Raw genomic sequence first — 27,209 nt, forward strand, 5'->3', positions numbered from 1 at the left:
ATTTCTGTTAATGAAAAGGAGTCCAAATGTGCTGGCCTTTAGGGCATAGTATATTGACCACCTATTTACCACGTAATGCCTTATTTTAGGAAGAAAATAATGTGATATATATACAGTCAGTAAAGTGTGATTTCCCCAGGTGAGACCTGAATGAAAGTATTTGTGGAGGTTAATTTTAAAATGTGATGTCATTAGCAGTTTTCTATACGCAGATGGCAGAGCGGTATGGTATAAACTGATCAAGCATCTATAGTAAACACAACAGGAAAAGTAACTTCTGGGTGTTTGCTGACTAAAATGCTGGTGCTGGGTGGCTCATCAGCAGTACCTTTGAAGTGCCAGTGCAGGGGACAGGTTTACTCCCGGTTCACTGGTATCTGCTGTGCCTAAGCTGAATTCTGGAAGCGAAACACACCTCTTATACTGACTTCAACAACATGAGGGAAATGTGAATGGTGAAGGTAACAAATGTTCTTGGGTGGTATACATTTTGCACACAGCACAGCTACCCGCCAGTATCCAACCAAAGTTTTCTAATCAGGTTCTTCTAAGTGCATGATCTGAAAGCACTGGAAACCAAGAATTTCTCAGTTTTAATCTAATTAAACTGAGTATGACTTTGAGGAAAAAAATACCAGAGGAAATATTTAATGAAAATGTAGACAAAGTGTAAATCTTGCTGAATAAATGAATATTTTTCTTTTTCAGGAGGTCAAATTTGAATTTTGTTTGCTGTCTAGAATGTTGACTACATCGGAATTCTTCTATACTTTTTGTAACAGTGGCATTTAAGACCATGTGCCATGGCAATTAAGAAGTTAAGTACATGAAGTTAAGGCTTCTCATTTTGATGAATGTGGAAAAAGCTACCTAATAATTTTAGTTTAAGTTAAAAGACCTATTTTAAATGTTTGCGATTGTTTGTGAACAGTTTAACTTTTCTAATGTATTTTCAAATGGAAAAAATAATGAGTTAACCATTATTTTTAAAAGCATCATCTGAAAAAGTATTTTTTCTTTTATTTTGGACTTTTTTTTTAACAACCATACTTAATCTGAGTTACAGAATTCATTCTTAGTTACAAGTAACTTGAATAATTCTTTTTAAGTTGAAGTGTATATTTTGCATGACTGTTTATTGAAGTTTAAAAAGCTATGGCATTTCTGTGTGAAAGATCTCAGAACAATGTCAGAATAATGCAAGTTATGACTATATTTCTCATGTCCGAAGTTAGGATGACAGAACATTACTATTTCATTTACATAGAAATTACCGAGACAAAGTATCAGAGATTTAAAGCTAATGTAAAAGTATTTGTTGTATGTTGGTTACTGTTGACAGCAAAGGTGTTCAAGAAAGTGACTTTTCACATTTGTGTGGGTTTGTCCCTTGTGGTGAATGGACAGTGTCTGCCAGAAGATCTTCACTTCTAGATCATTTCGAAATCATCCTTACATATTCCTCATCTAGGCCTTATGTTTTTTTTCTAAATTTGGCAACATCATTCTGTTGAACCTCCTCAACGTACATACTGCTTTTTTCTCTTTCCACATGAAATGCTACTATGATGCATCTTTTTTGCTTGTCAGTTGTAATCTTGTAATTCTCTGCTTTAAATACTTTGGCTTTCCCATTTGATATCCTATCAATGCAAGGTGCTTTAAAACGTCTAAGTAACCACCTTTGCTGCTTAACAACAGAAGATTCATGTTGCTCATGTCTTTTGTGTTACATGAGTGTTTCCAACCACACCTTTATCAGACTCTTACAAAATCAAATATATTATTATAACAGCACGAAGCTTTGAACAGTTATTTGCCTGAGCTAGAATAGCAATTTTAATCAGTAATAATGACATAAAAATCTTTCAAAACAATCTTCTGCTTGACAGCAGCACAGCAAACATGAATTCAAGAGAACATGGTGAACATTCTTGCTTTGCCACCTAATATATATTTGTACCAAAATAAAACCACACCAATGAATTCTGAATCTGGATAAAGTTAAGTCCTTTTGCCCAGGCCAAGTCCAAAGTTTCTGGATCACTTGTCTTCTCATTTCTCTCTTCTGTGACTTGCCAAAAGGTAAGAAACATGTTGGCACAGAAGAAAAATTATTACCTGGACTGTTCCCCCAGCCAATGAATCTGGTTTTTATAAATACAGCTTTAACAGAAAAATCCTGTTAAGAAAATACAGAAGAAATTTGTAATGCACAAGCAGTATCAAAATAGCATTAGAACCAAACTGGCAATAAAGTACATCATTTATGAAATCTCCCCCAAATCTAAATTCTTGTTGAGATAACAGATAAATTTAGACCATTTGTTTTAACTTAAGCCTGCATGCATCTCACTGTTGGTTTAATCAGGTCTCTATGTTTACATAACTGTTCATTCATGCTCACAGAAAGTAATTTTTGTATCATACGACCGAGCAATAATTTAACTGCCTAGAGAGTAATTAACGTAAGAACAAGAACGCTGCCCCGTAAACCTAACAGCCTGTCTCACCCTGAGCACGCATATGCACAAGTATTTTAACCCGTGAGCATTTGCGATACGCAGTCGTAGCTGTTTTGACCTTCCTCTCGCCTTTTAAAAAATATTTTGACACTGCTGGCTTAAGAGACCGTTAAGTCTCTTAATTAAGTCATTATTTCTGCCTTACAGAGGAGGCAGCCGAGGACTAGAGCGCCGGGGTGACCTGCTCAAGGCAGGCCCCGCGGTGGGGTTCAGCGCTAGAGGGAGTCAGGAGGTTATGTTACAATTCCTGAACATGCAAAGTTTGGTTCAAAGAAAGGAAAAGACACAGCACAACGTCCCCAGGGCAGCAGGGCGCCCAACGGCCGCGCTCCCAGCCCCAGCTCAGCCGCGGCGCTCGGCCCCGCCCAGCGAAGGGGGCAACTGGAACTTTCCGGACGCGACACTGGCCGTGACCGCGCTCTGAGCGGCCGGTCCCTCCGCGGACGCCGTAGCCAGGCGACGCTCTGCTAGAGGGCGCGGGCACGCGTTGGCGCCGCGGAATCGAAACTAACCTGCTGGCACGGGAGCCTATCCGCTCCGGTCTTGTTGCCCGCCAGCCCGCCCTCCCGGCGCCCCCGAGAGCCAATCGGGTGGCGCGCTGCGGGGAGGCCGCCATTGGCGTGACACCCGCCCCCCTGCCCGCGCCATGGCCGCCACGGGCTGCCGGCGCGCTGCGCTCTGCGGTTTGGCTGTTGGCGCCGTTGGCGGCGGGGCCGGCGCGCGCCGCAGCGCTGTGGGGCGGTGGCGGCGGCGGCTGTTGCCGGACGGCTGGCTGCCGTGGCTGGCTCCCGCCCGCGGCGCTGCCGCGGAGGCCGGGCCCAGCCGGACGGTGACGGTGGAGGTGGGGGGCAGGTGAGGGCTGCCGGGCGGCCGGGCCGGGCCGGGCCGGGCCGGGAGGAGAGGTGCGCCGCGGCACGGTGTCTCCGCGGCGTCCCCGGAGCGGCTCTTTCTGTGAGGCTGAGCTGCGGCGCGGGCTGAAAAGTTAATTATCCCCCGCGGATGCGGGTGGGAAGCCTTGATGTTGCAGCCGGGCCCCCACGGCCCTTGGGGTTGGTGGAAAGGGCTGTCCTATGCAGCCGGGGGAGCACGGGCGAAGAGAAGCTGTCACGTAAATTCTTCTGCCCTGTCTCTGCGGCAAATGAAGACCGGAACCTATTTTTTTCAGATCTGGAAGACAGCATATTCTGTAGTAGTTCTCTGACTGTGGTGGGAAAAATGTGTTTTGTGGGTGTGTGAAACGTAGTTTCCCTTTTCTTATGCAGGCACGCTGTTGTGTTTTTTTAGTGTGTCGTCTATTTTCTAGTAGCAAGACTTTAAAAATAAACTAGAACAAGAACATCATTCATCCTCCCACGTGAGGCAAAGCATTTTGCCTCAAGTCACTGGTATGACTCTAGCTGGCATCTGATATAGATGGGTTTTCATCTGTCAGGTACCTCATAGTCACTGACTTCCTGCTACTGATGTAGTCATGGAGATGTATGACTTAGAGTTGACCTGGAAGCCGTGTGTGTCTGAAAGGCTTTGCTCCAAGGTGACAAAAACAGGAGTTTTGATGCAAAATTAATTAAAGTAAGGGCATTTGGTCTCTCGTGATCAGCGTTCCAATTTCCATATCTAATAATTTTTTTTATATTAATGTTAAATGCAGCCATGATCCTTTAATATAGATGCTGTAGATGAATGTAGGAGTTATGGGTAAAATGGTCTAAATTCACCATCAGTAACAGATTATTTCTTTCTAATAGAAAGATGGAATTGTCCTCTGGAAAACTTGCTAGGTTTGCTGATGGATCTGCTGTTGTTCAGGTAAAATATATATATTCAAAAAATTGATGCAACTTTAAAACTTCTGAATCTTAGCATTACTGGGATGTCAGAGCCTATTAAAGGGCTGTAGAGCCTCAAATGCAAATCAGTCCCTAATGAAGGTAAAGCTGTCTATTTTGTATGAAAAAATCTTTTTGAAAAAACTGTTGTGAGGCACAGATTTATGTGGTTGCCTTTATGCAGAAGATGCTCCAAACTAGAGATCTAATTTGTTAATAAGTTTAGAACTTAAGATAATACTTGGTTGCAAGTAACTTCAATTTTATTTTTATGTTTTTAATTCAGCTAGGTGACACAGCAGTGATGGTCACAGCAGTCAGTAAAACAAAGCCTTCTCCGTCTCAATTTATGCCATTAGTGGTAAGTACTAATGACAGAATTTGTTTTCATAGATCCTCACAGAATAGCCAAGGTTAAAAGGGACCTCTGGAGATTATCTAGTCCAACCCCTCTGCTCAAAACAGGCTCAGCTAGAGCAGGTTGCCCAGGACTATGTTCAGTCAGATTTTGAATATCTCCGAGGATGGTGACTCTACAACTTCTCTGGGTAACCCATTCCAGTGTTCAACCACCCTCACAGTAAAAAAAAAAAAAAAGTGGAGATGGAATTTTCTATATTTCAATTCATGCCCATGAATGTAATTAAATAATAGCATGGAAGCAGAAATTTGGAGTTGACAGATACTAGCTACATTTAGATTGAAATAAATTACAAACAAAAAATATGTTGCTGCCACCTATACTGATTTATATTTCTTATTTATAACTTCATGACTATGACAGAGAGCTAGAGCTCTGCATCTAGATACAGGTCTGTGATGATATTGAAATAACTGATTCATGATCAAGTAGCTGGTGTGCCTAGAATTCTGTAAGGGGTTAATACAGACTCTTTAATAAAGACAGGCAGGTGTGGGGCAATTGCCTTTACATGAAGGAACAGCTCAAATGTGTATGCAGTGTTTTGGAAGCAGCAGCTTGTGGGTGTGAATCAGAGGAGAGGCCAGTACAGATGACCTTATGGTTGAAGTTTGTTGTGAGATGAAGGAGTGAACAAAGACATCTTAAAACGACTTGAGGAAGGTTCCAGATCGCAGGCACTAGATCTTACGGGGGACTTCAGCTTCTGTGACATCTGCTTGAAGGGCAGCATAGTGAGGCATGAGCAATCCAGGAAATTTCTGGAGAGTGTCAGGGATGACTTCTTAACCTGGGTGCTAGGTAGGCCAAGAAAGGGTGACGTTCTTCTGGATCTGCTACTCATGAACAAGGACCTGGTCAGGGATGCAATAACAAATGGCAGTCTTGACTGTTGCTACTGTGAAATAGTGGAGTTCAAGATGCTGAGTGAAGTGAAGAAGGCAAGTCACAGAGTACAGGCGTTTGACTTCAGAAAAACAGTTTTAAAGTTATTCAGGCAGCTCTGATAGACAGGATGACTCAAGAGGGCTGACAGGTCTTCAGGTGTGGCCTTCTCCAAGCCCAGGAACAATCTATACTGATACTCAGGAAAATGAGCAGACATGTCAGGAGACCAGCTCATGACTGAGCTCCAGTGCAAAAAGGTAGTGTGCAGAAATCAGGCTACCAAGGAGAAATACAGAAACACTGCCCGGACATGCAGGAATGGTGTTAGAAAAGTCAAAGCTCAACTAGAGCTGAAACTGGCAATGTCAGAAGCGACACGAAGAGCTTCTACTGAAGTGTATTAGTATTGCTGCTGCGTGGGGTGGGCAATTTAATGACAAGTGGACACAGATAAGGTTGAGATAATGCCTTCTTTGCCTCCATCTTCACAGACGATGTCTCCCAGGCCTTTGCACCTAGAGACAGGGTACAGGGAGGACAGGAACTACAAAGAGTGGAAGAGAATCTAGGCAGGTGACTCATGAGAAATCTTGACCTGAGGTCAGAGTATGGCCATTGTCTGTGATTTTGAAAGTTAGTGGAGAGTGGGCGGGGGGGGGGAGGAGAAAGGAGGAGGTCCCTGTGGCTGGAAGAGGCAAATGTGCATCCATTTTCAGAAAAGGCAGCAAGGACAGTCTTAGCAGCTGCAGACTGGTCAGCCACAATTTTGTCCCTTGGAAAATCATGAGAAATGCCTTTTGGGAGGCATTTCAGGGCACATGGAAGAGTATGATTAGGAATAGCTTGCACGGATTTATCAAGGGTAAATCATGCCTGCCCAACTTGATTGCCTTCAGATCTACTCATTTTATCACAGTAGATGAAGGGTGAGCAATGGATGTTGTCAGCTTTGATTTTAGCAAGGTTTTCAACAGTTTGCCACACTGTCCAAGTTCATACATTATAGTGTAACTGGGTGAAAAACTGCTTGGATTATGAGGCTGAAAAGATACTGGTTAACAACTCGGTCTGTCTGAAGACCCCGTAAAAGTGCAGTTCCTCAAGAGGTCTATCCTGCAACACAGTCCATTTAATACTTTTATGAATGACCGGGAATTCATGCTCATCAAGTTTGTTGCAGATGACAGCAAAGGGTGGGGTGCGGTCAATATGCTCAGAAACAGGTCTGCTCTTCAGAGGGACCTAGAGAGGCTGGAGGAACAGGCTGACAGGAGTCTCATGAAATTCTATAAGGATAAATGCAGTCATCTGCTGGGGCCGGACTAACCCCCTGCAATGGTCCAGGCTGGGGGCTCACTGGCTGGGGAGCAGTCCTGCTAAAGAGGACCTGGAGGTCCTGGTGGCCAGTACACTAAACATGAATCACTGCTGCACCCTGGCAGCAATGAAAGCCACCGACATCCTGGGCTGTATCGATAGAAGCCCACCCAAGGTATCAAGGGAAATGATTGTTCCCCTTTACTCAGTGCTTGTTAGACCACATCTGTAACTCTGCATCCAATTTGGGACCCCTGGTACAAGAAGAGATCAATAAACTGGAGTTCGGTGAAGGGCATCCGAGACTTCTGGGGGCTGGAGCACTTGTGCTGCAAGGAGAGCCTGAGGGAGCTGGGCTTGTTCAGGGAGGAGAAAAGAAGGCTGGGCGGGCAGGGGAGGAAATCTAATAGCAGCCTGCCAGTACCTACGAGGACGTTGCTGAGAAGGCAGAGCCAGGCCCTTCACAGATGTGCACGGCAGGAAGATGAGAGAAAACAGGATATAAATTGAAAGGTTCCAGTTGGATATAAGGAAAACATTTTTTAGAATGAGGATAATTAAGCATTGGAACAGGTTGTTGGAAGAGGTTATGCAGTCTGCATCCTTGGAGGTTCTCAAGATCCAACTTGACAAAGCCCTGAGTAACATCTGAATTCAGTATGTACCTTGCTCTGAGCAGGAGGTTGGACTAGAGACTTCCTGAGGTGTCCCTTCCAACCTGAATGATTCTGTGACTATGAAATTAGTGATCTGTTTTCTTTGGGAATCCCTGTTTTGTTTTTGAAAGGTTGACTATCGTCAGAAAGCTGCTGCAGCAGGAAGAATTCCTACAAACTATCTAAGAAGAGAACTTGGTTCCACTGATAAAGAAATTCTTACCAGCAGAGTAATAGGTAGGCCAAAACATTTTATCTACAATGGTTTAAGATTTTTAAAATTATTTTATAATATCCTCATGAATGTGTGATAAGGAGTAGTAATTTATAACTTGTTTACAAAGTTGATAGCTTTTGCAGTAATGCCAGAAGAAAACATGCTTGCAGTTTCTTGTTAAAGTGTATTAGGATTGAGTCTTAAAATAGTAAATGAGCTGGGGCTGTGTGCATATAGTCACCTCTTTTGAGATTATTGTTGTTAAGATCTCATCCTAATGAGATGTTAACCTCTGTATTTGCTCATCTGTCAGGAGAGGTGGAAAAGACAACCAAACTAAATTCTGAAATACAAAGAGACGGACTTATTGACTGGTACATATTCATTCTCTTCTTCATGATCCTGTTTGAAAAGTCATCTCAATCATGGCTAAAAAACTGTTTCATAAATGAGATAATATATAATATTATATATTATATAATAAGTCAACATTTATATAAAATTGATGTCATGTACATCAGCATTTTAAGGCAACAATGAAACGAGTTAGGGCGAGGAACAGTCTACAAGTCCTGGGCTACTATATAGAGTTGTATTCGTACACTAATATATGTGAAACTATATATGAAATAAAAGAAAATCTAGACATCATGGAAATAATGCAACACGCTGAACATACTTGCTTTTGTTGCTTTTTATTGTATACCTTTCAGTTTGAAAACTGTCTCATGTCTTCATTGAAGACACTTCTGGTCAAATACTACTTAATAGGTTACTTGTGTTGTAAAACATGGAAGATTATTCTTACGTTTTTATTATGTGTTATACAGCAGTGGATATCTCCACCCCTACACGTGTTTCTCTCTGAGCGCTGTTGAAGTTTTATAGTTGACTATCTTTCATGCTAAATTTTCCTCTGGATTCTCAGCCTTTTCTTTTTTGTTTGTTTGGGCTTTTTATTTAAACCATGTTGTCAGTTTCTTGAGATAATTTTGTGGGATTTAATATAAGATGAACCAAATACCAGCTGCTGAAAACTGAATACTACTTACATTTTTAGTATTTCTTTTGCAGATAGGTCAATTAGACCGCTCTTTCCAGCAGGCTACTTTTATGATACACAAGTAAGTCATGGTCGCTGTCCTTAACTGTAGCTACCTTTTAGAATGGAAAATTTGGGCATGTCCAGTGAAAAAAACACATGATGCAGGTGCTATTTTAAGAAAAGCAGTTTTTATTAGCATCCAGGATGGGCTTACATTTTGAAAACCAGTGAGACAGTGTAATTCTGCATTTCAGTTTGTCATTTCATTGTCTCAAAGTATTTTTATCACATGCTAGTTCTCCAATTTTATTACAGAGATATGGGAGACAAAATTATAAAGTTTTCTATACAATGGAGGAATGAAAAGGCTTAATACTTAAGAAACTCTTCAAAATATTCACAGGAACTATACGTAGACTGTAATTGGGCATCCTTCTGTTTGCTTTATTTTCACTGAAAGCGTTAATGAGACTTATAAAAGTCTTCAAGGATACATATTTTGCTTTGTTTTTAGGTGCCTGAATAGTGGGCTTTTTTCATGAGCTTTCTGGTTTTAATATCTGAACAGGTTTTCCTTTTGTTGTGTAAGTTTGTATAAATATGAAGAATGTTGTATTTTATTGTCCTTAGCTTTGTATTGACACTTACTAATATTTATGGCTCAAAATTATTCATTGTCTTTTATCTCATGCCAGATCCTTTGTAATCTTTTAGCAGTAGATGGTGTCAATGATCCTGATGTCCTGGCAATTAATGGAGGTAAGATGACTGTTAAAAATTATTGTTTGTAATTTAACATAATCCTATTTTTAATACACTTTTTTATCTCTTTATTCTAGCTTCTGCTGCACTTGCATTATCTGATATCCCATGGAATGGTCCTATTGGTAAGTATGTATTTTGGAATGATGAGTGATTTAAACATAATGGAAGAATTATACCACAGCTCACTTTTTTTTCCTGCTCTTTAAAAGAATTTATAAATCCACTAATTTTTGTTTGAAGTACTGAAAATCATTTTTAAGCTACATGGAATTGTTGCACTAGAAAGCATTGTATTTCCTGGACTAAATGCACTGGTATGAGATTTTATAACCTAGAATTAATGATCTAATATACACATCAATAATGTAAGGATTATTTTTTTTTTCCCTAAGAGCTTCTTAAGTTTTCAAATTTTTGAAGAAACTTAGTCTTGAAGGTCATTGCATAGAAAGTGGCTGGATAAGAGCATTTTTTCTCTAGGAACCCAAGAGCTTTATGTCGTTATGAATATTTTATGGGAAGAGGAACTATCTAGCAGAGAGAAACTATTTAGTTGTATTTTTCTTTCACCTGCCTTATTTCTAGAAAAATCTGTGCTCAACAAAAAAAATAAATTTAAGACATTGTACATAATACTACTTAGTTTAAAAAAAAATCAAAAATGGTTTATTTGGTCTTACAGATTTGTTTTTAATTATAACTAATATGCTAATATTTTAAAGTGAATTCTTATTGCTTTTAGAAGTATAACTTTGGAAATAAAATGATGCCCAAAAGGTACTTCCATACTATTGCAAAATAAGTTTCTGGAATTTCTTCGTAGGTGCAGTAAGGGTAGGACTGGTTGATGGAGAAACTATTATCAATCCAACTCGAAAACAGTTGTCGTCTAGCACTTTAAATTTAGTTGTTGCTGGAGCCCCACAAAATCAAGTTGGTAAGTAAGTTAATTATGAAAATTTGTTGAGTGTTTAGTTGTTTTAGTTGAATGTTTAGTTTGAAAATGAAGCAGGTGCCTCTTTACAAATATTTTTAATCATTGAAATTTGTATCTTTGCTCAATGGTAGATATAAGCAATAGTGATGAAGCATTTTTTGGTTAGGTAAATTAAATTCCATTATATTTATGCAGTATGATGTTAATCTGTATTTCCTTGGTTGAATAACAGATTGCTGCTGAAAAATATAATAATAATTCATTTAATTTTTAACTTTCCATTAATAGTTATGTTGGAAGCAACAGCTGAGAATATACTGCAACAAGATTTCTGTCACGCCATCAAAGTAGGGGTGAAACATACCCAGCAAATAATTCAGGGAATTCAACAGCTAGTGAGGGAACAAGGTATTGTCAAGAGAACTGTTCAAAAGTTATTTGTTGCTCCTGAAGAGATTGTGGAATGCGCAAAGAAGTAAGTTCAGAAAAAATAACTCTATTTAAATTGTGTTAAAGTGAGTGAAAATGCTTTCTCAGTTAACCCTTGTGAGTCAGGAATTTAATGATCTCTGATCAGATAGTTTTGGAATTTTTTGTTTGTTTTAACAAAACAGAGTGTTTTGAACATTTAGAATTTCTTACAACCTTTTCCATAGACAGTTAGGAACACAGCCTTCAGCTCTCTCTTTTTATGCCTAGTGAGAAATAGAGGGCAAAACAAGTAGGCTGAAAACACTACAAGTTAATATGCTGTTCCTGTGGAGTGGTGGCAGGAGGAGCCAGGTTACACTGGCTTGTATGAACTTCGCTGTGGAAGTGATAAACTCAGGGAGCTGGTGTGGAGCAGGGGAGCAGGCGGCAAGGACAGTTGGCGCTAGTAACGTCTGAAAATGCGAGAGCCTCGTACTTTAATAATGCTAGTGGAGGGGGGGGAATCTAGTTCGCAAAGAAATTAATTGTTTCTTAAGCTGTGTGTTTTCAAAAATTCTGTCTCTTCTTCCAAAAGACTTGCTTTTAACAAGATCTATGCAGTGTTCACAGATACCAGCCACGATAAAGTAAGTACTATCATAAGTACTACCTTTTTAAAAAATTCAATTCAAACATGATTTAATTAATATCATAATGAAACTGTAGTAAGATTTAATTTCTTTAAGCTAAAGTTAATAAAAACTTCTCTTAGGCTCTGCATATAATATGTGTAATAGCAATAATAAATGTCTTGTAAATTATTTTCTTTCCTATCTACCAAAACGATACTTGTTGTAGCTCGTTACTGCTCTTTGTCAGAAATTGTGTGGAGGTCCTATTCCTTGAGTTCTGCAGAATTTTTTTTTTTTTAAAAAAAAGAAGGAAGGAATTCTGCCCTATAGAGTTAACTGGTTGCAAATCTTGTGTTCTAGATTTCTAGAGATGAAGCAATTAACAAAATAAGACTTGAAACAGAAGAACACTTGAAAGGTATTTTCTGTTTTCTTAATATTTAGGAAATGCTTAAATTGAACTAGCACTATTTAGGGTTACAGTTTGTTCTTTGGCCATGTTATTTTAGTAAAAGCTGTATGAAGTTTGTTTTCCAGCTTTAATTCCAATTTGTTTTTTATATCCAGAAAAATTTCCAGAGGTTGAACCTTATGAAATCATGGAATCTTTTAATGTGGTTTCAAAGGATATTTTTAGAAATCTTATTCTGAATGAATATAGGAGGTAAGCATATCATACTCAAACTGAAAAATTATTTCTGACAACGTTTTATCCAAGACTATAGTTTCTTTGATCTCATAATTTGCCCTTGTAACTTTAGGTGTGATGGAAGAGATTTGACTTCCATCAGAGATATTAGATGTGAAGTGAACATGTTTAAAATGCTTCATGGATCAGCATTATTTCAGAGAGGTCAAACACAGGTAATATTTTTAAACATCAGAAGTCTTAAACATAATTATTAAAGCTGACAGATTTGTGTTTTTCCTGTGAAATACTGTGAAATTTCCTTTTTCTTACATATTCAAATAATAAAGGCTAGAAAACAGTTGTACAGGGGAGTGAAAACTGGACTTTCTGCTATTTAGATTCAGTTTTAAAATGTCTGGGTCCCTTAAAACAGTAGACAAAACCTAGCTGCTTACTATATGGACAGTAGAGATGTCAGGATAATGTTCTAAGTATGTGTGTCCAGAGGGAGTCTGGTGAGCAAAACTATCTTCAGGCTTTCTGAAGAATGTCCAGTAACCAAAGTGTGAAGCTATAAGCATTCTCCGTGTTTTGTTTAGGTTCATGGGTTCGGGGTTTTTTGGTTTTTGTCTCTTGGAGGAATAGGGAGCTGTTTGGGGGGAAGGGTTTGTGTTGTGAGGTGTTGGGGGGATTGTTTGGTTTGAGTTTTTGGTTTTTTGGGGGTGTTTTTGTTTTGAGAAGGGAGCTTTCTAATGCAGGATGGCTTACAGCAAAATTGGTTGTTAAAAAGTCCCAAATCATATCTTCTTCATCCCTCTATGCAGATTTTAGGTTTTTATGTTAAAAAGACATTTGTCGAGACAAAAGAGGAAAACTTTTAATGTAGAGTATGCTGTTCTAAAGATGGGTAGGATTATATGGGTAACTTGATTAACTTTTTAAGATCTACTTAATCAGAGCTGTTGCTATATAGGGCAATGATAAATTGTGCATGTGAGATGATAAATCTTTTAAGAGGAACTTCATCCATTCAAATATATGTGACCAGGACTCAGAAGGAAAACGAAACATAAGATCAGATTAATGACAGTTCCTTCCTTCCTTCCTTCCTTCCCAAAAGTGTGATAGTCTGTTTCTGATGTTGGATGGAGTGTATTAAGATTGTACGCAAGATCTAGTCTTATGTTTTTGTAGTTCTTTTTCCTAGAAGTTTGTCAGCCATTGGTCTAACTCATTATGGGGTACATAGATAATTGCAAACACTGACTTATTCCTCAGTTAAACTAACTGTTGTCCCTTGCCTATCCCACTGAGAACAGCACATGTTGTAAGTCCATGTCATAGGGCAGGCTTGCCCCCTTTCATGCAATGTTGTGGCTGCATCTGGCCCTTAAATGAAGTAATTTAGTTTCTTAACGAAGCAGCTGTTACTGATGTTCTAGGCCCCTAACAGATCAGGAAGCAATAAATCCAGTTTTGTTTGTTTGTTTATCTAATGTGAGCACTTGTAAGGTTGTGTAATCTGTATGGATTATGAATCAGTCTGTGTGATGTTTTTAGAAAAAAAAAAAAGTTTGCAGATGTGATAGGTGATAGCCTCGTACTTGTTGCTGAAGTCATTCTTTTTGACCTGTCATTACCACTCTGAGAAGTTATGAAAGTGTGGAAGAGCAGTTTATTTTCCCTTTATCTTTTTATTCTAGGTTCTCTGTACAGTTACATTTGACTCATTAGAATCAAGCGTAAAATCAGATCTTATCTCAACAGCTGTGAGGTATGTGCATTTTTCTGGTATTTTGTCAGTAGCTGAGGAAAAAAAGAAGGGTGAGCATTTAAATACATTTCATAGAAGTTCCTTGAATATCAGCATACGAATTCACGAGCACTGAAAAATGTGTCAAATTAGGCTGTGAAGCAAATGGCCCATATTCAAAGCATTTTGGCAGTTGTTTTTAGTTAAGCTGACATTAATTCAATAAACACAAATTTGAAATCAGAGACTATTCCAAATAATGTCCAGTGTGGTTTTGAGCGAGATAATGCACTGAACTTAAATCTGTACAAATGTGTACATATATCAAGTCTCTTTAAAAGAAACAACTTGCAAAAGTTTTAAAAGAATTTATCACCACATTTGCAACTTGATACATATTCTACTCATTTCATCTATATTTTACAAGTTGATGCAGTTTTGCTTGATACATTGGATCTACATAGTCCACCGAGTGCAGTTTTGTCTTGAGTGAGCAGTGATTCTAGCTCTCTTGGTTCAAACAGAAAAAATAAAATGAGCAGGTGAATGTCTTTTTTTCCCAGCTGAATCAGCCTATCTAAATTTCTAATTCCGTCTCAAAAGAAAAATATTCATATGGTGAAAAAAATTGTTTGTTTTCTCTTTTAGTGAAATCTTGAAAACTTAACTTGCGTTGTAGCAAGGAAGTCCTTGTGCTATTAATCTTTTTTTTACTGCTGACAGTTAACCTGTTGGGGAGGGTAAATTCCATTCCTTTAAAGCTGCAGTTCAGTGATCTCATTTCACCAGTTTGGGAGCTTTTACATTTTAGTGTGTCAGCTTTACTTTAGTTAAATGTTTTGGCATAGAGGTGCTTGTCCATCTTCTTTAACTTTGTTGTTCTTGGAAATTAGTTTGTGCTAGATAATAGTTTTAAATTAGTGATCAATAGGGTGCTTCATGAATGAGAGAGAAATGGCCTGTATATAGGATTAAATGCAAGGGTGCATTAAATGCATAGGATTAAATGCAAGATTGAGGCAACTTTATAGATAGATTAGCTTCTTGTATTTATTGTCAAGTACCACAAGACTTGACTCTTAAAGCACTTTTTTGAGCACAGATATTGTTGTTGTTAATCAAGAGCTGTTTTGCAGTTGTGGAGATTTTTGTTGCCGAGTGCTTACTGCAGTGTGTACGGTTCTCTGTGTATGGGTGCTGCTGTTCTTTAAGCTTGTCTCCCTTTCCTTTGGCATAGCAGAATCACCATGAGGCACTGATAGAGCCTATTCTGTCTAGGGAAGCTGTTTAAATGACTACATTCAAAGTGTGACATTTGTTTCTTTGGAAACTGTTTTTTAAATTCATATACTACCAAAAAAAACTTTAGGAAAAAATATGGGTAATAAGCAAAACTATTGATTCAGTATTGGTGGTTGCTCTATTTGTATACATAATTCAATGTAATCTTGTTACATATTATATGTAAGACTGGTTGTTGCTCGTTTTTGACATGGTCTTATTTTCATTTGATAGTGGAGTAAAAGATAAAAACTTCATGCTGCATTATGAGGTGAGAGTTTTACTGTGTGTCACAGCTTTCTGCATGATGTTTCATGTCTTGCTTTAAAGCTGAAACTGCTCACTTCTGAAGATCTCTAAATGATTTCCTAAAATTTACTAATTCTAGTTCATATGTGTATTTATGCTGCAGCTTATGAACAAAAGCCCTGATTTTCTAAAAAGCGTTAAGCAATTCATAAATTGCTTTTTCGTACAGCCTTTTTAATAACATTAGTTTTTTTCCTTATTGTTAAGGATAGGTTAGTACTGAAGGAAAGATTATACCCGCTTTATTAATTTTAATAAACTCTTTTAATATGTTCAGATAGCATACTAAACCAATAATAAATAAGTGCTTTTCCATCACTGTTCTCTCTCGGCTTTTGGAGCTTGCTTGGAGTATTTCACACAGGCAATAGGCATTATCTGAATGACAGAAACACAAAGTTTTCTGATATGTTTTTTGACAAGTTTTAACTGGAGTAAGCCTGTTGTCTTGTTCCTCAGCTGCCTTGCGACTGCTTTATTCTCTTTTTTTTCTATGGAATTAAAACATTTAGTAAATACTACCTAAGCTGTATCTCAATTTGCAAACTAAGTGGCTGACAGAAGTCATTTAGTTGTTTGATATTTTTGTTGTTTTTCCTTGAGATGCACAAAAATTCAAAGATGTTTTAAAATGAAAAAATTAGTAGTAAATTTTCTGTATACACATTTTTTTCTTCATAGTTTCCTCCTTATGCAACTAATGAGATCGGCAAAGTTACTGGTGTGAACAGAAGAGAACTTGGACATGGTAAGTTAAGACTAGGGAAGTTTAATGCTTTCAGTTTTAATATTTTGTCTGTTTTTATTTATGGATCACTTTGTATTTTTAAAACAGGTGCACTTGCAGAGAGAGCTTTGAAACCAGTTATTCCCCAGCATTTCCCATTCACAATACGAGTTACTTCTGAAGTCTTGGAGTCAAATGGTATTATGATTTCCTTACTTTTAACCTAGTGCTAGAGACCAAGTCTGCTTCTTAAGATAGCCTGAGTTTGGCCATTGAGTTCTAGACATTTTAGCTAATTGTTTTCATTTTCAAGCTTCTTAATCTGGGTAACTTTGTTGCCTGAAGTCCTCAAAATGAAAAGGATATGTAGAGTCACAAATAATGGAGCCTTCTTTTAATTCGTTTAACAGTACATTATCAGTAGGAGACGTAAACATAAATTTGAGGTTAACAAAATCACGTTTGGGGGTATTCTTGTGCTACAGAGTGAGGAATAGACTGAGATCCGTTCTTCAAAGTTGACTGCAGCTGGTACACTCATTGATTTAAAGATAATTCCTCCTCTCTCTGTGTGTGTCCTTTCCCATCTCCCTGAGCTGGGGGAACACTCCATTTGACCTTTCTGCTTAACTGGGAAAGGAAAAAATGAGCTAGAACAATGTTGTTTTCCTATTTTTATTCCATTAGTCAGGTGTGCCTGGACCTTGCCAACTGGTTTAGAATTTAGCTTCAATGTATATGTAATCAACTGGGGATCCATGGGTTTCAGGAGAAGAATAACATAATCTTCTCCCATATCTGCCCTGGGTAGAGGAACCTGTACAGAAGGGATGAGGGGAAGGAACAACCTCCATGACACTTATGTTACAGGTTCCCCTGCATGTCAGAGTTCTTTAAGGTCCAGATCTCATTTTTTACCACTGCAGTGAGATCTGATGTCTGGGAGAAGAGATTGGTGAAGAAAGGGAAGGAGTCCCATTTGTAGCTCCCTGCTTCCTTGTCCAGCATATTTAAAATTAGTCATGATATTTGGGATTTTTTGCATTGGTATCATGAAAGATTCAAACTATTTTACCCCTTTCTTGCTAAAAAATATTTCTGCTTCAGAAACTTTCTGGCAAAATGCAATTGTTTTATTGTAGTATGGGTATTGCTGCATAGTATCTTCTGGCTAGCAGCAAGATTAATTTTCAAACTGTCACTGAAGGAATATCGCTAGCAAGTTGTGTTTCAGATGCTTCTGATCTATATTTAATACTTCCTCCCCTATATTCTAACTCTTTAGGATCCTCTTCAATGGCTTCTGCATGTGGTGGAAGTTTGGCATTAATGGATGCAGGTACAAAATGTGGAACTTAGGCAAAGGATAAATTACATTATGTGTTAATGGGTTATAAATTTGGGAGTGACTAAAGGTTGTAAAAATGTATTTTTAATTACCGCTATTAGGAGTTCCAGTATCAAGTGCAGTGGCAGGTGTAGCAATAGGTCTAGTTACCAAATGCAGTCTGGAGAAAAATGGTGATCTTGAGGATTATCGTTTGCTGACAGACATCCTGGTGAGTGTTTCTAGCAAAGTTGTTGTTTTTATTGCTGCTTAATCCTATAAAATAGCCGCTATGCCCTTCTTTTGCAACATCATTTATCCAGTTAATTCTGGAGCACACACTATTGGAAATATTGAATAGTTCTGTCGTCTTTGTTTTGTCTCCCAACTTCCTCCATTATTTCAAAAAATCTTTGTAGAATGTCCAGTCATGTGTCTTAGTTGTGTGTCATTACTCAATCGCTTCTTTTAAGCTCTCATAAACTGTTTCCAATTAATTTTTGTCTTTTCTGTTTGGAAGAAAGAGATTCATTATTCCTGAATACTTTAGTTTCATCTGCTGCATTTTGGGTCTAATCATTTGAATGACAGGGTGTTAGTGAGGCTTACACTTGCTTTCACCACAGCTAGAAAATGAATTCTGAATATCCATTGAAGAACTTAGCTCTGTGTGTGTGTACACACGGCAGGAAGGGGGTTAGGGTGCTAGAGGCAGTGCCATTACAAATGGGCTTTGTCCCTTCTCTGCATATTCCTGCCTCAGTATTGCCTTCTTAGCTGTACCAGTTCAACTGTTTGTGGAGTTCTGTGATGAACTAGATTAGGAGACTGTTCTGATTTTAAAGTAAGCAAAAAGAACCTTTCCTTGTTTTCATTCTCTACCTCACTGTCCAGTCTCGTAAAACACTTTACAAAACCAAAAAAAACCTCAATATATTGGAGAGAGAATAAGCAGTTGGCAGAATTACTGAGAAAAATGCACATTGTCATGCTGCTGCTCCTTCTTCCATTGGCAGCTATTGATATAAAATTAACTGTGGATTTGTTGTTCGGAAACTAGTCCACAAAAGCTGTTAGAATATGGGGATAGAAAGGCACAGTGTTACCTCGGTACAGTGAAATAAGGCTAAAGAAAAACATCTTGAGTATTGGAAGAGATTCCAAGTCTGCAAAATTATTCCGTGGCTTATTGAAACATAGGATATACTTTTAGTATGATGTGACACTAGCATAAAGTTATTACAATTTGTTTTCTTTCTCTTTGTGCTGGTAGGGAATTGAAGATTACTATGGTGATATGGATTTCAAAATGGCGGGAACTAATAAAGGAATAACTGCCTTGCAGGTATCATACCATTAAATCTTGTTAAAGTGAAACTTAGAGAATCCCCTTAAAAAGCTTTCTTTACATATTGATACCATTTAACTCTTCTCACATTAGGTTGATCTAAAACTACCAGGAATACCAGTAAAAATTGTAATGGAAGCTATTCAGCAAGCCACAGGTATGTCCATGTTTGTGTTTGCACCCATTTTACTATACTGAATTATAAATTGCATTCAGTTATTAATTTTGTTATTCTCATATTGTAAAAAAGCTGCTGTCTTCTGAAAACCAGTATGATTTGAGTGTTGCTTGTTATATTTCAATATAGGCACTTCATACAAAATAAGTATTTTTTTGAGTCAGAGGACAGCATTCAATCTCCAAAAAGTCTGGCCATTCCCAGCACACTTAACTGCCATATCATCACACCTAGTGTCAATGAAAATGTCTGCTATTCCTTGAGGTTTTTTTTTTATTATTATTAAAAGGGAAGAAAAAAATGACACATGCAGAACGTGTGGTACTAAGGGTCACCAATTTAGTGCAATGTGTAATTCATTTTGGAGAATGCAATAAAATTAGTGGCATAGCAAACTGAAAAAAACCTACTTATACAAAATAACATCAGGGTGGAGGAATATATGATGAAACATTTGCATCCAGTATTTTGGAGTTGACTGTCATAAACAAGTGCTACATTACTAAGCCACATTACTTCATAAAATTTTCATCATGCTGTATTCAAGCTATATGTGGTGAGGTGGGAAGAAAGGTTTGCTCTTTGCTGTGCAATAGAAAAGCAGTAAAATAAGTTGGCTATTTAAAAATAAGCTCCAAACTAACTTTGAAGCAATTTCTGATCATTTTTTAAATGTCTATGTGGCAGCGAATTCCAGGAGTTAAAAGTCCTTTCCGTGTCATCTCAGGCAGCTCATGGTTAAATCAGCATGGCTGAGATGTAGCAGGTAGATACTCTATGAATAACACAAGTAATAAAGGCTGAAATGCAGCTTTACACGTTGAAACTCTGGATCGCTTTTAACTGGTGAAGGTTGGGAGAAGGAAGAGGTGCCCGTTGCTAGCTACGTATGTAAAGCGTTAGAACACTGAAATGTACTTAGACTAACACACAAACATCCTATTAGATGTCTTTAGTCAAATAGGATAATGTGTAGGAGTAAAAAGGATGTTATAAAAAGAGCAACAAACAATTTCTCACTTACCATAATTTCAGGTATATTTATTACTGAAATTTACTGCTGTATATATTCTGACATGTACTGCTAAAATATTGCAGAGCTATGTGAAAAGATGAAGCTATAAGTATTAATAAGGATTTAACTAGTTCTAAGAGAATATTTTGAACTGGATTGTAACTTAGCAAGATTTTAATAGGAAAACCCTTATTAAAATATAAGAACTAGTATTTCCAATTCAAAGGTGTATTGTTTCAAGCAGAGCAGCTAAAGTTATGGGCCAGCCTAGCATAACTAATCAAAGTTACGCACTGTTGCTCTTATCAGCACTCTCTGATTTATTTAAATAATAGCATATGTTTCTATGCTTCAGTATTACATTCTAGGCAGCTGCATATAATCAATAAATATACTGCAGTGAAGGGTTAGTACATACGGAGCAGAATGATATACTGCAATAAAGGTATACTACCTGAAAATGCATTAATTTACCATAATAAATTGTCAAGGTAGGCAGGAGGCAGATTTTAAGAATGGATGCTTATCTACTTTATAACGAAAACAACATAAATGTATTTTTATTTTAATCTTGTACAAAATTCTTCTTCTCCCTTCTCCTGTCTCCCCACCACCAACAGCTGCAAAGAGGGAGATTTTACAAATTATGAACCAAACACTGGCGAAACCCAGACCTAACAGAAAAGAGAATGGACCTGTTGTAGGTAATATTACTTGTTCATTGATATGAATTAATGTCTCTTTTAGTTACCTTTTAACAATAAGCTGCTTTTTCAATGAATCTCTCTTATATGTTCTTCCCTGTTCTTACCCCTGCCTCAGGTTACTTTATCTTTAGGATTTTTGAGATGAGTTTGTTTGTTCTATATTATCTTGAAAGGCAGTATTGCACCATTTCACTACACACTGGAAAGCAGAGCTAAACTGAAGAGTCATGTGAGACTCCCCCTAAATCAGGATAGGTATACATGTCAATAATGGTATGGCTTAAGGGAATTTAAACTCATCAAAATAGCTGTATTCTTTGTTTTCATTTATTTCAATTCTTAAATGTAATTTTAATCAGTGTTTAGCAGATGATACGGTTAGCCATAGAAAATTAAAACCTAAACGAATGTGACTTAATTTTTGTTATGGTTTTCAAAACTATTACATTCATCATTTAAGAGTATCTTTAAATGTTTTTGCAGAAACTATCCATGTTCCGTTATCAAAAAGGTTACGATTTGTTGGTCCTGGGGCCTACAATTTGAAAAAACTTCAAGCACAGACAGGTAAGGCATTCGCGCTACCTGCGATAACTTATGCTAATGTTGTATTAGCTTCTCTACAATATATGAAAATGATTAATGTATAATTTTAAATAGTGGATCTTGGTAGCACGAGTGTTATTAGCACAACTATTACTGAATCTTATTGCTACCTTCATGCCCTTTCAGAATCTAGAAGTAGCTAAACTTAAACTTTTCAAACTCTTTTGTAGACCACTGTCTGTAGAACTGGCATTTGTGGTTCAATGACAACATCCTAAGAAGTAAAAAGGAAGAACTACTAAGAATAGGGTCCTTTTTTTCAATTCTTGCTTTATGCTCCAGATGGAATAACAGTATTTGTGTTCAGCATTGTCTATTTAGCTGTTCCAATGTTAAATACAACCTGAATCTTTACTATATTTTGATTTATATTTATATGCAAGTTTTGAAGGATTAGGTAAAGCTCACTTCCACACTTAGCTGTGTAGCTTCTCTTTGTAGAAGTACTTGTGGGTTGTTTTGCAGTGGGAATTGCCAGAAGTTTGGTGCACATTACAAAGGTATTCAGGGCTTATGGAAGAGAGAATTAATGGTGCATCTGTGGACTCCATATAGTGTTGAAGGGGAAGTGATGTCAAGCAAGTCTGATCTGTTATGAATATGTTCAAGTGTAGATCAAATCTATGCAGCTTCTGAAACTCATTCTTAAAAAACTGAATTGTTCAAGAACTTTTTCATGTCACTAAAGGATCATAACAATTTTGCAAATGTGCAAGTTTCCATGTGGAGCACAAGTTTGTCCAGTTATTTGGCAAGCATAGATGTAAAATGGTTTCTGTACAATTATATATAAAGTTGTCCAATGCCTAATCCTAATCCAAAGAAGAATATTTGAAATGATTAGGAATCTGAGAGTTTAGTGGGTTTGTGCTAAATAATTTTGCCCTGTGCAAGTCTTTAGTGGGGATGTGAATTTTTTGCTTGCTGAAACAGCAGCAATGTGCATCTAAATCCTGTTGTTAAATAAATTATTTTTCTAAGGTGTAACTCTAAGTCAGCTGGATGAAGAGACATATTCTGTGTTTGCTCCAACACCTAGTGCTATGCATGAAGCAAGAGAGTTTATCCGTGAAATCTGCAAAGATGATGTAAGGACAGACTTTTGCTGTTAGCTTTTTCTGTTTGCATTTTGTGAATTTGTCTTACTGTGGTTTTTTTTTTCTTCCCAACAGCAGGAAGTTAATTTGGAATTTGGTGCAGTTTATACAGCCACAATAACTGAAATTAGGTATGAAAAGTGCTCTGAAGTTCAGGTAGAACTAGAAAGTATTTCTTTATGTAGATATATTCTTGATACATAGATATGTTGTAAAAATAATTGATTTTTATAGGATGTCAAACTCATGCTGGTGATGTTGGTACCTGCATCATTCCTTGTATTTTCTGTTTTGAAAATATTACTGCCTTTCTTTAATGAAGATGTTTATTTTTGCTGTATCAGAATGTCTCTAAAACTTGAGGCTTTTTTCCACCTTTGTATCTTAGAGATATGGTGGGAGTTTGCTTTTCATTTTTTTGCAAGGGCATGTATTGGATTGAGATTACATCCACTTTTGGACGTGATGCTTATTTGAAATGTAGTGTCCTGAAATAAGCAATTTCTGTCTGTTTTCAGTTGAGGATAAATATGTAGACATCTTATGGTTGTTTAGAGGATTTAAGAAGTGATGAGTAAAAAATTTGAGCAAATTTTATGAATGCTTGGTTTTGCCTCAGCTTTCAGAATAAGCTACATACAGGCTTCTGTTGATATATTTTGGAATAACCATGCTGTTTTCTGTTGCAGAGATTCTGGAGTGATGGTAAAATTGTATCCAAATATGACACCAGTGTTACTTCATAATTCACAGCTTGATCAAAGAAAGGTAATATCTACTTAAACAATTGTAAACTAGAAACCTTTAAGCAAAAATTTTTTTATTTATTTTTAATCAATTCTCATTAAACATGGTCTACATTAACTATAACAAACATATTGAAGTTCTACAGTCCATTTTCATGTGAAAAGCTTTGTTAGATTAGCAGCACCTCACTACTTGTTTAACCTTTGCTTACCCTGTGCTTAGAGCTGCATGTAGCTCTGTCTGTATGCCAGCTACAGGCCTGCTATCAATGCTTTCATGCACATCATCAAGTTCTTTAGGTCTATAATATCCTCTGATACGTAACATATATAAACGAGTTGTTCATTCGTCTGTGTTTAGCCACTTTAGCCCATCTATAGTTGTCTGAAATGTAGCATAAAGAAAATTGTATGGGCTTGGGTTTTGTTCTGCTCTTGAAAACCTGATGCCATAAAGTGCTAGGAGAAATTCAGATTAGTGACAGAGGCAAGCACTGAAGAAAGGATTGAGTGGGTACTGGGAAAATATGTGCGTGCGTTGTTGGCAGGAAAACATGGAGTGACTTGGAAGTAAAAGCTGGTTTTTAACAGATGCAGATGTAGTAAGTTTTGATAGTGATTTAATGGTAAAGTGACAGTTAAATTTTTGATAGTGTCCTTTATATACATAAGCCATTAATTAAATTCCTTCTGCAGTCTCTTGGCATGGTAACAAACAAAAAATAGCTCTACTGATGGTCTTATTTCTTGGTCAAAAGTCCTGGGCATGGTATGTTGCTGAGAAGCTTACCTCCTGCTTCATTTGTGAGGAAAATATGTCTATGCTTGGTTCCTGATCCTCCTGTGAGCTGTCTGCCTCTTCCAACAGATACTAGTAGTTTCTGGCATCTATTAATGGCTTCTGGTTGGTTGTGTGCTCATAACAGCATCAACTTTGCACAGTGAATAGAAATACTTTTTTACTTAAAAAGTTTTTGTCAATCTCTGATAAGATACCTCAAGGCAGAATTCCTACCTTGCTTATTTACAAAATGGTAATTTGGATTAACTATAACTGAAAGAGTATTTCCTTTACAGCTACTGGTATTTTTGGCATTTCGTATTTGGTGTTCACCATAACATAATGCAAAAGCAAACATGATTCTATAGGTATATTTTTAACAGATCAAATTTTGTGGTCTAGTTGGAAGATTCAGTTACACGCCTATATATGTTATATGCTTATATATATTCATTTACCCTTAAATAAGACTTTCTGAAAAATACTGTGTTCTAGATTAAACATCCTAGTGCCCTGGGATTAGAAGTTGGCCAAGAAATTCAGGTACTTGTTTCTTTTTAACCTTAAATTGCTAACAAACTGCTGCTCATATTTTAGTATTTGAGTGAATTCTTAATTTTGTTTATGAAGGAATATTTTGCCATATCAGATTCCATCTGTGCTGGTTAAATACATGATCATTTCAAATCATCAGAATTTTATTTTATCTCTTACTGTCCATGTACGAAATTGACTTGATTGAGCAATATAGGCAAAACAGTGCCTATTGTTTATGATATTTTTGGTGTCAAAAAAAATTAAGGAAAATGCTGTTTCCTGCTCTTTAAATGGATCATTCTTATACAGTAGTTTAACATAACTGTGGTGGTCTGAAAGTGGTATGTTTTCTTAACAGGTTAAATACTTTGGACGTGATCCAACCGATGGTAGAATGCGGCTTTCACGTAAAGTGCTTCAGTCACCAGCCACAGCTGCGCTCAAGTCCCTTACTGACAAAAATAGTATTGTCATGGGAGGTACAGTTCCACAGTCATCTAGTTCATCCCAGTGACTGGTAAGGCCATAGAAACCACTTTACACCACTCAGTACTGCACTTTGCTTGCAACTACTGTAGACAATTATATCACTTTTTCTTTGTATATTGTACTTCAGTGGTGTACAAACACTGCTTGCCAGTTATCATAAGTTAGGAATTGCTGTTTCCTGTGTTGTAGTTGTAGCTGTAAAGAGCTCGATATTATAAAATTGGTTCAAATGCCTGGACTCTTTCAGGCATGCTAAACGGTGTATTTTCTCCAAAACAAATTTATTTGTTCACCTAAAGCATCTATGTAAGCATCCCCTCTTTTTTCCCTCCCCTAGTTTAAAAGAAAATTTAGGGGGAGAGGTGAGAACAGCATGGGAAGGATAAAACAAAAACAAGCTGCTTTCTGGAAACTTCTGAATCAGTTACTGGAATGCCCAAAGCTCTTCTCTAGAACTAGTCTTCCTAACAGGCATTTGACTGTATAACAGGCTTAGGTTTAAACTTTCCCAAAATCTATTGTATGCATTTTTTTCTCCTTAGGAAGCCGCTAGAATTGGAAGGTGCCTGAACGTAAAATTAAGAGAAATTATGCAATGAGATTGACAAATGGAATTGCTACATACCAATGATAACTTAATAAAATCTGTATAATTAGTTTTTTACAGAGTACTTTCTCTCTCTTTCAGGAGAAAAGGCCTAATAGTTCATGGAAATATAAGCAATCTTCACTAGAATCTGCAGATGGATGATAGTGAATCATGTTTTTAAAACAGAAGCTATTCACGCTTAAAGGTGATGTAGAACTTCAAAGTCTTCAAACAGATGAAAAACTTGAATTAAAAAAAAAAACAAACCACCAACACTCTTATCTTGCATAGCATGGGTGAGAATCTAAAAACATGGAATTGTATAGACTGGAGAGCAGATTATTTATTTTTTTAAATACACTTCAGTGCTTAAGATTCCTCGTGTTACCACCTCAAAATAAAAATGCAAAAATGAGAGAGAAGTATTTAACAGTTGTTTCCTTGAAGAAGGAATTCTTCTATATGCTTTGCTGATGAGATATGACAGTGATGAGATATGGAGTTGAAAGGTACACGTGGCCAGCCAAAGCATTACTGGCATTTCAGTGTATAAGATTGAAAGTTAGAGCAAAAGGTAAAAACTTACAAGAAGTATCACCTTTAACATGATTGACACTGTTTCAGATAAATACATCAGTAACTGTCATAGTGTTCTGACTTTAATGACACTAAAATATCTGACCAAAAGGGGGACAAAACAAAGAACCTGGCTGAAACCTGATCATTTATTCTGGGATTATTAACACTGAATTTTAAAATATATAACAACACTAAAATAATTGTTTTGGAATAAACAGTTGATACGGTAAATCTTCCCCCCAAAAATCTCTTCACTGAGTGCCAAAATTCTTCTGTTTGATTATGTTCTATCAGTGGGTTCATCAGTCTCTTTTAGACTTCAAAATGTTTCCCAGGGGCTCATCAGAATTGCTTGTTTTTCTGCTGTGAGGTACAGACTTTCAAATGCAAAGAGGTATTCCTTCTCATGTTCTCAAATTGGTAGAGGCGCCTAATAATGAAATGAAGTTCTCACCTGATGGCAAGTGGGCTCTGGACCTCCTGACAGAAAAAATAAACTTTTGGGAGAGGAGGAATGTGAATGTATAGCAAGACTTGTTTTGCCTTTTTTTATTGTAAGTTAAAATATTAAAGAAAAAAAGTGACCGGTCTATTTCTTTGTAGTTGTCTTTTTTTCATCATATAAGACTAAAAGAGTTTTCCCTAACAGTCTTTTCATCTTCTTTGAGCACTGTTTTCTGATATTTCCTAGTAAGAACTCTACTGTGCCTGCTTACTGTGAGTTGACTTAATTGATCAATATCTAGGTGGTTATATATCCTGGATAGTACTAATGGAATAATGTAGGCAAATTCCTAAACAGAAGCTCAGAAATGTTTTGATTTCTCATAATTGTTCTCAGAAATTCTTATCTCTGCAATCTAAGT

General features: G+C 37.2%; 1 protein-coding gene across 1 annotated transcript; it reads left to right on the forward strand.

The window, feature by feature from the left end:
• Window positions 1-3,109: 3,109 nt before the first annotated feature.
• Window positions 3,110-26,935, forward strand: PNPT1 (polyribonucleotide nucleotidyltransferase 1). Its single transcript, XM_026108211.2, has 29 exons — window positions 3,110-3,377; window positions 4,274-4,334; window positions 4,641-4,715; window positions 7,768-7,873; window positions 8,928-8,977; window positions 9,594-9,657; window positions 9,738-9,785; window positions 10,487-10,600; window positions 10,889-11,075; window positions 11,607-11,658; window positions 12,004-12,061; window positions 12,211-12,307; window positions 12,405-12,507; window positions 13,978-14,048; window positions 15,543-15,579; window positions 16,299-16,365; window positions 16,453-16,542; window positions 17,630-17,683; window positions 17,794-17,903; window positions 18,945-19,016; window positions 19,113-19,176; window positions 20,833-20,916; window positions 21,403-21,486; window positions 22,507-22,613; window positions 22,698-22,753; window positions 23,312-23,390; window positions 24,645-24,692; window positions 25,045-25,203; window positions 25,864-26,935. Exons 1-28 carry the CDS (start codon window positions 3,172-3,174, stop codon window positions 25,198-25,200), a joined length of 2,400 nt encoding a protein of 799 aa, XP_025963996.2. The 5' UTR covers window positions 3,110-3,171; the 3' UTR covers window positions 25,201-25,203; window positions 25,864-26,935.
• The last annotated feature ends 274 nt before the right edge of the window (window positions 26,936-27,209 follow it).

Source organism: Dromaius novaehollandiae, chromosome 3 (assembly GCF_036370855.1).
Source record: "Dromaius novaehollandiae isolate bDroNov1 chromosome 3, bDroNov1.hap1, whole genome shotgun sequence".
Lineage (NCBI taxonomy): Eukaryota > Metazoa > Chordata > Aves > Casuariiformes > Dromaiidae > Dromaius > Dromaius novaehollandiae.

Excerpts from the sequence above, each read along its gene's own strand:
- PNPT1 (XM_026108211.2), top strand. The coding sequence starts at position 3,172 with ATGGCCGCCACGGGCTGCCGGCGCGCTGCGCTCTGCGGTTTGGCTGTT. Across the intron at positions 3,378-4,273 it reads ACGGTGGAGGTGGGGGGCAG|AAAGATGGAATTGTCCTCTG; the intron begins GTGAGGGCTGCC and ends TCTTTCTAATAG. Across the intron at positions 9,786-10,486 it reads CCCATGGAATGGTCCTATTG|GTGCAGTAAGGGTAGGACTG; the intron begins GTAAGTATGTAT and ends ATTTCTTCGTAG.